Source organism: Silurus aristotelis, assembly GCF_946808225.1.
Source record: "Silurus aristotelis genome assembly, chromosome: 13".
In the NCBI taxonomy this organism is placed as follows: Eukaryota; Metazoa; Chordata; class Actinopteri; order Siluriformes; family Siluridae; genus Silurus; species Silurus aristotelis.
Genome location: NC_139586.1, coordinates 5,894,329 through 5,906,981, shown reverse-complemented (window position 1 = coordinate 5,906,981; position 12,653 = coordinate 5,894,329). Strand labels below are relative to the sequence as shown.

Here is a 12,653-nt window from a genome sequence, read left to right as displayed (position 1 = left end):
AGACTAATATTAAAATCCCTATATAAAATAACCAACTTCTGACAATAAACATGATTTGATTGTGTTTTTAAATTTTAATATGTCAAGGACAAACCTTATGGGTTTACCAGGACCCACATCAGCCCTGAACATAGAAGACAAGCAGCATTAAGCCATTTCAAAACATTATACCCACAACATACATTTCATTCAGCATGCACTGTGAAAATATTTGTTGCAGTCAGAATGGATAATAATCCATTCTGACTGCAACAAATCTTTTCACGGAGATCTGAGTGCAAAAGTAATCCAAAGAAGTGACTGCAAGTGGAAAAAACAAGAGGCAGAAATGTCCATGCTGTGAAAAATTAGATATCTAAAAGGTTGCATGCTTTTAGTTAAACTTCTACAAAAGCAGCTAACTGTTGGCAAAAAGATCATTTTGCTGTGCTGCCATTAACATGGCAGCACAGCAAAATGATCTTTTTTTCAAGTGTTTGCTTTTCAACCCCAATAGTTGAACAGTACATTAACATGTACTGTTCAACTATTGGGGTTGAAAAGCAAACACTTGAAATTCTGGATATAGAAAAAAATAGCAAAATAGTAATTTCTGTCTACTAAGTAAACCAGGTATTCAAATATCCATAACCTCACAATGTTCAAAACTACTACTGACAAAAAAAGACATTCTGAACATTTGTGATGTTTTTATAAAAAATAAAATGTAAAATTATTATTTTTTATTCCACCCATATGTTTTAATGTATACTTAATTAAGACCATGCTTCTTCACTAGTTCGCCTTCATTCTTATTAATCAAATAACTGCTGAGTCGACAGAAATCCCGAAACCTTTGTATTTTTTGTGTATATTTTTGTTAAAAGCTTGCAATCAGTAGATGGATTAAGTGCAAAAATAATACTGTAAGAGATAATTCATGTAGTCCATCAAGTCCTGTTTATGTACCATACATCATTTTAAATCATTATCATCATATTTTTATTAATTAGTAAAATATATATATATATTAAAGATTAAATAGCATTATCCATGACTTTGTGGTACATGCTTGTGTTGGGTAACACAGTTCTGTCATGTTTCCGGTTGTTCAGCTTCCTGCGGCTGTGTCTTTTTTTCACTCTAAATCCAATCCTGCAGCACAAGAGTGAGACGTCCTTGCTACACTCCCACTCAACACCTTTAATCATGTTTGTCTAAATTTACATGGACATTTTGCAACATTTATCTAAGAACATTATTATTTGCTTTTTCTAATTTATTAAGAAGTGGCAAACAACAATAATGAATCACTCCACATAATTATTGTTATAATTATATATTCATAATTAATTATTAATAAGGATGTTTGATGGGTTTTTCACTACCACAAAAAGGCTATAATGCAGCATTTGTAAGTACTTAGTAGTATTAGAGAAGCTAGTGTGATCTCATACAGGACAGCTCAAGTCAACCTTTATTTACATAGAGCACATTTAATAACACCAGATGTTATGTAACACCAGACTCAGTGTCTTGTAAGTAGGGCTGTAATGATTCCTCGAGTAATTAGATTAGAAAAATTCATTGAGGCAAATTAATTTGACAGATAACACAGAAGACACCGCAGAATGAAAAATGGAGAAAGAGGAGAAAACAGTGAGAGGTGAGGAGAAGATTCATGCCAAAGAAAACGCCAGAAAGTTTCCAAGGTTTAGGATCATTTTAAACTAAAACATAAAAAAACATGCAGTGCAGTCAATGTTTTTATAGTAATTTAAAATAAATTCTTATATGGATTACTAAAATAATCGATAGCAGCAGCCCTACTTGTAAGCATACAGTATAATTTTTTTTAAATCCATCCAAAATTTTACAGGCAGTGTAAAACTTTAAGTAAATGTATTTAACTTTTTTGACAGGTGCCAATACAACAAAAATGTGGTTCTTGATCCTGTTAAAATCTTATTGGGCGCATTTTGAACCAGCTGCCAACAACATAACGCAATTTGATCAAGAGCAACGCACAATAAATTTCAATAGTCTAACATTGATGAAATTTGCATTTAGAAACAGATCTGAGCTCAGACACTACCCTTGACATCCGCACTGATTTGTTTATTGAAAAGTAATGATGAATCTAACTTGGCAACCAGACCAAGCAAAGAGGATATGCATAAACACATCAAAACGTTTGTTTTACTTTTGTTTAATTGTAAAAAAAAAATTATAATAAAACGTTTTCTAGGGAATATTTAACACTTTGTGTCTTCTTTTCTTCAAAAATAATAGAAAGAATCATCAACATAAATAAGCAGAAAATGCCCACGCTATTAAATAGGATGCAATCACTAGAGGGCCACACTCTGGATCTCAATCAAATACTCAAGACGATTGAGAACAAGGTTATGGTTGATAATGTCAAACGCAGAACATGTGAGCCTGAATCCATAGAGAGAACAACATTATTTTTTTCCCTTTAGCAATGCGGATTTAGTGCTGCCAGACTGAAATGTATCGGATATGTTAAATGTACTTAAAATCGGAATAAAACTTCAAATAGCTACTTCTCTCTAGATTTTTTTAAATAAAAGGCAAAAAAATGGTTCAAAAAAAGGCAGGGAACTGAGAGAAGGCGGTTGATAAAACCGTGCAGGTTACAATAGCACCTTTAATATACTTCATTCCATGAGTAAAAAAGTTTTAAAAAATCTTTTAAAAATCAGGTCTCTTGGGTGGTTTTTTGGGTGGAATCCAAAAAAAGCGTCTGCTAGGGTTTAAAACAAAATCGATTGGTTTGTTGTGTCTGGAGCCTGTGAAAACCTAAAGCTTGTTTCTTTTCCATTTGCGAACCACTTTTCTACACTCTTGTCTGAGCGTGTGGGTGACATCATTTATCCAAGGCTGTGAAACACCCTTAACTCTCCTCGGTTTGAGTGGATAGAGGGAAAGAGGGAAAGTAAAAGGTTTATTGAAAACTGCAAACAATGAATCAGAGTCTACTTTAGCTGAGACATCATCTTTAAAGTGTGAATAGATAAAATGTAGTAGACAGATAAATGGACCGGGAATAATGTAAATGTTGCAAAAGAGTAAGGAGAAGACAAGGAGAGCAGAATTAAACACTATCAACTATCGGTGAGATTTGCTGTCCTCTAAGCAAATTAGACACAGAGAAAAGATAAGGTACCACAAGATTTAATTTGTGGCCATTGTTATGAGTAGGTCCAGTGATATTTGTAGGACTCAATAAGGGAAAAGATTCATTTACCACATGGACACAAATTGAATATTAAAATCCTCAATAATCAAGTGTCTATAACCATGTGCAGCGAGGAAAGTCTGAAAATTCCCGGTGTGGATTATTATACACTGCGACCTGTAGAAAAATGCACAAAAAATAGACCTCAAAATGTGAATCTTTAATAATTGGATCTCAGAATTTGAATACATGGTTGTGAGTAGCATTCTGGCAACTGCATCGTCTCACCCAGAAATCCAATGGCAATTTAAAAAGTCACAGCCTGATAGTATTAGAACCCCCTGGGCCAATTGTTTGCCAGGATTCAGGCAGCTTTCTGTGGTAATAAACACTCCAATGATCATGATATAAAAAAGTAATTAAAAATAAAAGACTTGTTCGATATTGATTGGGCATTTATTAGAGCTATTTTATAAATAACAGCATCATATAAAGGACTTCTCAGCAATCTGAGATTCCCGTTTCACTTGCATCAGTCAGACAGTGTGCATATGGTGAGTGTTTCGTGAATTAAAAGAGGAAAATTTAAGAATGTGGCTGTGACCACAAACTTGGGTTTAAAAGTGCAATTCTAAGGCCAATGCAATAGTAAACTCCAGGTGACAGTCCTTAACTGATCTGATGGTCTGGAAAGTGGCGGCAGACAAACACATCAGTGTTTACTCGACCAGAAACAAGAAGCTGGACAATTACATTTTAACTCTTTTTAGACATTTTGCCATTTTCGAGGGAGTTTTAAATCACTCTGATTATGTACAGTACAAGGTAGGCAAAATATTCTCATCATTTATTAATAAGCTTTGGTTGTGAAAGGAACCCTGGTGGATTCACCCCAGCCATTATCATGTGTAATGTGAGTTGATCAGAGAAAAAAAAACAATATTAATCTAAAATAAAGAGTTGAATGTATTGAAAGTTCTGGATTCAAAATATTTTTATGTTTTACAATTGAAAACATACCAAATGTGTGAAACATATTTAGTTATTTCATTGTTACTACAGTAATTAACTACCTATTTTTTTATTCCATTAAAAAAAAAATCCTCTTAGCTATTAGAATTATTACTACAGCGTTCTCCTCCACTTTTTCTGTCAGTGACAGGACATAAGGTTAGGGAAATCACAACAACAGCAAAGATCTCCCCAAAAGCTCATTTGTGAGTGTGAAAACATGAACAGCTCCAGACAGTAACCACTTGAGGCCATACACATGAGGCATGCATGGTTTCTCAAAGGTGGAAATACCAGTCAAGTTTCCCATAGTCCAACATTTGCAAACATCCTAAGTCATGTCAGTCTTTTATACAAATCCATGAAATTCATCATGTGTTCCATCCTTGAAGTATTTCACAACAGTATGCTTTGCATAATATGCAAATTAGCTTAAATCCAAATAGGCAAAGCTTTGTTTTTGTGGCAGAACCCAGTGGTTGGGGCAAAAATTGTAGTATGACTTATTGTTCATGAGATATAATAAGATAAGTGCTTAAAGGAAAAAAAGAAGTTGACAAAGAAGATGGTGGAACGATGAACAAGAAAAGCTGCAGCCACTCCTGAAGTCCAACAGACAAAAAAAGAGAAAGCGACAGAGAGAGAGAAAGGGAGAGAGAGAATGACGTTGATGAAGTTTGAATGTTTTGTTTCTGTGTGCATCTGAACCAGAAACAGAACTTTGTGGCTGCACACAACAGCTAGTGTTTTTATTTCACTCGATTGTTTTTTGTCTTGTTTCACATTGTGGTTCATATCCTTAGTCCTTGCTTTATGTAGGCTGTTTGCTGTTTATTGGTGTATGGACAGGAAAGCAAACATCCTAGAGCATATAGGAAACTTAGCGCCTAAGCACCCTAAGGCTGATATGTATCCCCTAAATAAGCTTGAACAAAACATACAAGATATATAGTAGAGATACACAATTGTGGGTTCAAAGAAAATGGGCCAAGTAAACACTTTAGATGTAAATATCAGGAATGAAAGGTGAAATTCTCATCCATCGTGTCATATTCATATAACAAAGATTCAAGATTTAGCAATTGCAACACTTTCTTGACTGTTACACTGGTAATATTATTATGCTCCTTATCTACTTTCCTTTCAACTTAAATGGTGGAAGTTCTGGGTGATTACACTGTTTAGTATGGTATTTAAAGTATGGTATTTAAAACAAACAGAAATAATCCCAGAATCCTAGACCTAAAGAATTATACAGGTCACAGAACATCATTTGGCCTCATTAATAATGCATTTGTATCAAGACACTTTTTTATTTTTATATTTCTTTCTTCTGGTTCATATAACCTAAACTCCCAAATGAGTATGCAGGTAAAATGAGCCAGAAATATTGAGCTATATTTAGTGCAAATCAGGGCCTGATGAATGCTACTGCCTGTGCATTGGTATGGTAATATCCTGAATATACAGTTGATGCCTTATCCCAAGGCAATTAATCCAACATTTCCATTTACATGTGAAGCAGTTACCCTCATTAAAAACACATTTTGCTTGGAATATTGCAATATTGTGAGTAACTATAACCCAGATTTTCATACCATGATAACCATGTATTGAGCAGTAACTAAAGAGAAATCCATCCTTTTTCTTTGTTCACATAGTAAAAATTAATTAAGTCTTACTTAATATCACAAGACATATGACAGTTTATCTTAGTAAAAACTATTTATAAAGGTTTATAATGGTTATGTGTTTTTATTTGAACCTTTGCAAATACTCCCTGAAAATAAGACATAACCCGAAAACATTGCGGGGTGTCACCTTTCTTAGATGTTGAATAATAATAAAACAATAACAGTCATAGATTTTGTATTATTTAATATATTTCTGTTTTATACACTTCCCATATTGCCCAACCCTTTCATTATAAATGTTAAAAAAAGCTATCAATTTCCATAATTAGACCTTTAAAATGTCGAACCCAACAATAATTATCACATCGTATGATAATTATCAGACGCTTGTATCTTAAAAAACAAGACCTGAAGGGTCACACCGGACTTCATTTCACAAGTAGTGAAGCTAACCTGACTCGTGTCAACTCAAGAGAACGAGATTCTCTTCCATGCACACAAAGCCATCAAGCGCGGTGGCCTGAATCCAGTCCCCAAGAGCAAAAAAACTCATCACACTGCTCATTTTTTATTTATGGATCCAGCTGTAGAGGCTCTGACAGCAGTCAACCTTTCCAGAGAACAGAGGAGATCAGAGGAGAACATGAGTCCTGAAGTTTTCAATTAGCCATACAAGAATTTTCGGTGCAATTCCACCATTGTAGCCAATCACAAATGACAGTAAATTAAAGAGATTTATCAGCTCCTCAAGACATTTTTGCCAAATCTTTTATCAGTATTCCTAAAATCAATTCTTAAAATGTAAAAAACTAAATAAATTGCTTTGGTTTATACTGGGTAAATGATAAAGGGTAATTATCTTAAGTTCTTTTCTTTAGGGATGTCACAAAATTCATAAAGGACAATCATGCAATATAAATATATATAGTACATTTGTAAGCACAATTATGTCAGCTTTAAAACTGACCCCTATTAGGTTTATATTTAATTATCTGGTTCAGCTATTTCAGGAAATCGCATTATTCTTAAACTGCCATATGAAAAAATAGAAAAGAACAACAGTAATAAAAAGAACTACACTTTTAAAAAATTGTCACCTGCAAAGCAGCAAAATTATCAATGCAAAGCAATTTCCTAGTTTGCAGGCAACCATCTGTTTATCTCTGTTTAATAAAATTCAGTCATCTCCTGTTATCAATGAATTAAACACTCAGCAAAATTTGCATCTTCGATGCAATTAAACACATAAAGGTTTCATAGTCTCATAGTTGGCAATTAGAGAACAACAATGCAGCAAAAAGACAACGAGCAAAAATCCTCCTGATGTTTAACAATGCTTTTTGTCAATGGGGAAAACAGTGTTGGTCCTTTGAGTGTAATAAACAAGAGTGAACAATTGACTAGCCTGGGTATCTGAAACTGGCAGATATTGTGACTGTGTTAAAGATTAAGATTTTGCAGTGTACTAGAATCAGTTTATTAAATTTTCTTTTTTCTTTTTTGGTGTGTGTGTGGGGGGCAGGGGGGGGGGGGGTTTGGCTTAATTACCTTTCAAAAAGTTAGGATTGCTTGCAGAATTAAACCATCTGAACTGTTTTATTGGTTGTAACAAAGTTTATTATAAAATTTAAATTGAATTGTATAAACTAAACATGCATGTGGTTGTGGTGAAAAGTAGTTAGATGCTTATTTTATTGTTCTACAGTGAAGCTAAGATGCATAAAGGAAAGATACAAAAGGAATACAAAACATGATAAAATGCAAAAAAAAAACATTTCTTTTTGTTGTGCTTAAAGATGCCAACACTACATTTTCCGAATTGACATATGGAATATATTGTCGTTTCCCAAAAATTATGTCAATCATCCCAAGCCTAAGATATAAATCATAAAGATATCAATCAAATGAGCTCAATAAAATATCAAGCCAAATCCAGACAGTTCTCATTTTACATCACTTTGAACTTGCTTACATAGTGCTGGATGTTTAATAAAACACTAAATCTAGATATAATAAAAAACACTTGCTTTATATTAGCATAACTTTTCATGATGTTGGAGAGTTGTGAATATGGTTGAGCTAGCTGTACTGTCCGCAAGCACCTCCACCAGTACCGGTACCACTAATAAATGGATCAAAATTATTTTAGCGTTACCATGTCGACCAAGCCTAAAGGTTATGTCTGCTGTCTAAGCCATTACTGGGAAAAGTCTTTTTTAGATAACCGCTATATACGTATAAACAGAGCACTAACCAACATTATGTGATCCCATTAAAAAATTTTAACCTGTTGATTCACACAACAATACAAAATTCAGCAGCAGATTTTTAGAAGCATTTGTTGTATAACAACTGAGACTGATCAGATAAACAGATGGTGTGATTGTTTCATACCAGTGGGGATATTTGCTTCCCTAAACGAAAAACTTCTAAACTCTCTTAGTTATGTAGACGCACATCAAAGCATATAAATATAGTCAGCATTTATGCATAGCTCTGTTTTACCAATATTCATTCATTTAATGTCATTTTCAAGAAACTATACATGTAGACATACTAGGTTATGTCATGTTTTATTAAATGGTCTTACAGTAGAACATGTTGCCTATGCAGTTTGAGTCTGCAGTTTGGGCACTGATTATTTAAGACATGTGCTTATAAAACATGACACATTGCATAGTTTTAAAGCATATTAATAGTGACATGTATAACACATGCATTTCCAGGTAATAACTCAAAGAAGTCAAATCTTTCACGAGTCATTCAATCTCACATTCACTTTGAGGGTTCACTAAACAAATCTTTTTCTCCTCAGGCCTCTCCATCTGATTATACCAACATCCAAAACATCCCATCATCTTGGCTCCTATTCATTTTTTACGCATTTTATTTTACACTCAAGATCACAGTGAAAGAGGTGTATTTTGTTTGTTTGTTTTACCTCGAAAGAGAAAGGCTTGGCTGCTGTTGTGAAAACCTGCAGTTGGGTTTATTCCATGTGTAGCATTGGCCAAATCCAACTCTCTGATCAGATCAATCTGTAAATCAGCATCTAATCCAAACACTAGGAGAGACAGAGAGAGAGAGAGAGAGAGAGAGAGAGAGAGAGAGAGAGAGAGAGAGAGAGAGAGAGAGAGAGAGAGAGAGAGAGAGAAATACCAGTTTAACATTAAATTAAACAAGTGTTAAAGTTTTGTGGTCACAATATCAACTTTTACAGTTTTTGTTAAAAAAGAAATGTAATGTAACTCTTTTAGGGGAAAATAGATATGTTGATTAGACAATATTAAATTGTATTAATATATAAATAATATTATATAATATTATATAATAGATATAAATTCAAACAACCCTTTGTATTCATTATTATGACACCTTGTTTCTTTACAAACTAATCGTGTAACTGTGATAAACCGGGATTAAAGCACTACATTCCGTTATTATTTGTTTTTTGTTTTTTTCGACCCAGACTACAAAAGATGCGGATGCTGCTGCTGATGATAATGATGATGATAATGATGATAATGATGATGATGATGAACATTTGTGGTCTATAACCCGGAGAAAGCAGCCGCCCAAAAAGCGCTGCCTCGCGCTCAACTCTCGCACTGTTCTTCTCCTCCATGCAAATACCTTCAATGTTGTATCTCAGCCATATGTACATCCTTACCTGCTGTACCCGCGATCAGAACCGGAAAAATAAGTGCCATAAAAGCCATTTTTCTTGAAATTTGATCCTCCTGCAGTAAACGTCAAAAAAATATAAGAATCCTGACCCGGACCTGATGCTGCTCCGAGCTGCAGCCGTGAGACTCTGGAGCGCAAGCAGCGGAGCTCGCGGGAGTTTTATCACCCAAACGGCTTCGCCAGGCGATTCTGCAATGTGATTGGCTGGAACGTCGAAAGTAACAACCAATCAAAACAGAGACAAAGGCGGGACTTAAGGTCTCCTAAAGTCTGTTGGCGAATGTAATTGCTTTTTAGTCAATTAGCAATTTGAATAGGGCTGGAATGCAACTGGCTTTCTGACGGTCAGTGTCATTTGGCAGAATTACTCTTTGAGTCCCTTTTAAACAGAGAATACGCAGATTTATCCCTAATCACACAGAGTCCAGACCGAGTTTGCCCAGTGAATAGCACAGATGGCAGTAACCTCTTATATCTATTTCATTCCAATTTGCTTGCATTTCAACACTATGGGAAAAAATAGGCATTATTTAAAGACTTAAACATTTCAAACTGTGGATTAAAATTGTGCATTGTGCATTTAATGTAAACCTATATGGGTCATCTGCATTCGCCGGGCACTTTAATAAAAACACCTGTAAATTCATGCGAGTATCTGATTAGCATGAACACAAGGTAAAAATCATGTCGATTCAAAAAACAGAGATTCAGAATTTCAAGTTCCATCATGATTTTGATCCAGATGATGATGGATTCCCTTTTAAGTCCGGTTCCTCTTAAGGTTTCTTCCTCATGCAATCTCAGAGAGTTTTTTCTTTGCCACAGTTGGGTACTGGCTCGCTTATTAGAGACAAACTTACAATTATAAGGAACAAACTTTTACATACTTTTATAACCGCTTTATATGTGTAAAGCTGCTTTAAGACAATGCCCATTGTTAGAAGCATTATACAAATAAAAAATAAATTGAATTGAATTGCATTAAATTGATTCTATCATGGATAAAGCATCTGAACGCCTGCAACCTGTAATGGCCATGGCATGGTTATAGAGGATCTTATTCAATTTAATTCAATTCATTTTTATTTGCATAGCACTTTTAACAATGGACATTGTCTCAAAGCAGCTTTACACAGATAATGTGGTGAAAAAGCATTAATAAGTTTGTTCTTTATAAGTAATACATTTGTTCTTTTTCTTTAATAAAAAAATACCCATACATTCAAGTATCCGATCAGGTCCTATTGATATTTTATGTTTATGATGGAAATTGAGAGTTTAGAGGTAGTATATTTTACAGCTGAAAAATTTTACATTTAATCATATAATAGAAAGAAAGCAATAATATCCTTAATATAATATACTTTTTGACAGTTTCGTTTTGCACTGAAACATTATTACAAAAGATGTTGGGATTAAAATGAACCATTTCTTGTAAAAAAAATCTTGATTAGAAATATATTTCAGCGGCACTTCAGGTCAATTTGTACACAAGCGACAAGACTTTTGTCAGGGACTGTATATTGCAAAGGCATGCAAAAACGCCAGCAGATAAAAACATTTTTCAGACATTGAGTGCAAATTCACAAAAATAAAATGTAATTGAGTTAGGTGTGAAAGCATTAATAAACTGTTAAATAAGACCACTAAAATCTGGTAGGTCCACAGTGACAATATTTTTTTGTGCACAAGTTTTTATTGCATTTAACTACATTGATTATTGGCAGCTTTGAACACTATACAGATTCTCTAATCGCATGGAACCAAAACTAACAAGTGATATTACAATCACTGCTTCAACATAAAATTCTCGAAGTATACTGTGTATATACACTGTAAAACAATTCCTGTAATATTTACAGTAAAAAATTAGCAGCTGTGGTTGCCATATTTTTTATGGTTGTCTACCATAAAAAATACGATTAAACTGGTACTTTACATTGTAAAAAATTGTGCTGTAAATTAACGATAAAAAACTGTCAAAATTTTGTTTGTAGAACCTGTCTGTTCTTAAACTGACCAATTACCATTTGTTTAAAAAAACTAATATTTATAATAATTAAACAATGTGAGCACATTAGAACTGAGAATGTATTTTATTTAATACATAAAAAACCTTACAGAACTATGCAAAATCATGAAAAGTATGAATTCAATCAAATCTCTTATAGATAATAGCAGCACATATTCATGCACAACTGAAATTAGTGAAGAGGTTATCACCGTTTCAATCCTACACAGTTAATGCCATTATACAAAGCAACATATGGCATAACACCATTATTTTTCTGTCCGTCCTTGACTTAAACCCAGGCTCTACTCTACTACACAATGGTATCCCACAAAACATACAGTAGAAATTTAACTGTTAGGTTTTACAGTATTTAGTTTATTTTTTTTCTCTTTATTTTATGGTAAACTATTGGCAGCAAGGTTGCCAGTAATCTACTGTTTTTTGTTTTTTACAGTTTGCTTCCGTAAATTAAATCAAGAGCAGAGAAACAACATATAGCCAAAGCCAAGAATAAAATCAAATGAAAATAAAACACATGAAATCTCTCAAGATTTCAACAGAGGGTGATTAAACAACCCCCAAAATATCATTACCAGATTTACTTATTAAAAGCTCTAATTGAGGTTTTTGGTGTTTTGGTGTTTTTCACTTGAAGTCACCATAATGGAGATCAGTTTTTTGCTTTAGTGTTGCTTTTGGACCCTGACCTTTTACAATTATTTTTTGGAAAAAAACAAAGCAAAATAAAACAGATCTAATCTGATCACCATGAAACAGTCTTGTAAAAAGTCATTATAAATGCCTGGATCATGCTGTAGGATTTGTGCATAACATGTTTTTAAATCTTTAATAGTTTATCAAGTTATCTTGAAATCATATTTCATAAAGAAAAGGAAATTAATTAGAAAACATTCATAAAGATAAGTTCATTAGGTGACGATTAAAGCACCTTAAACAATTTACCAAAATCAAAAAACTACAATTTTACTTGACTTTCCTTGTCATAACAAAAGTGCTTTACAAACCCAGTTTTTGGAGGTGTTTAATCATCCTGTTAATATTCAGTTGATTTCATCTAAAGTTGTAATTGTATGTAGTTTTGTTTCTTGTTCTTTACTTCAGTGAT

General features: G+C 33.6%; 1 protein-coding gene across 2 annotated transcripts in view; it reads right to left on the bottom strand.

Moving 5' to 3' along the window:
- Positions 1-9,683, bottom strand: part of LOC310735413 (protein kinase C-binding protein NELL1-like) — a 275,873-nt gene extending 266,190 nt beyond the window's left edge. Inside the window, exons 1-2 of one of the 2 annotated variants that reach the window (XM_083558150.1) lie at positions 9,497-9,683; positions 8,768-8,890 (exon numbers count right to left, since the gene is read on the bottom strand). In XM_083558150.1, coding sequence (XP_083414276.1) covers positions 8,768-8,890; positions 9,497-9,545 — 172 coding nt within the window. In that variant the 5' untranslated portion in view covers positions 9,546-9,683. The remainder of the gene's footprint in view (positions 1-8,767; positions 8,891-9,496) is intronic. The other variant, XM_083558151.1, reaches the window with a different exon arrangement.
- Positions 9,684-12,653: the final 2,970 nt, after the last annotated feature.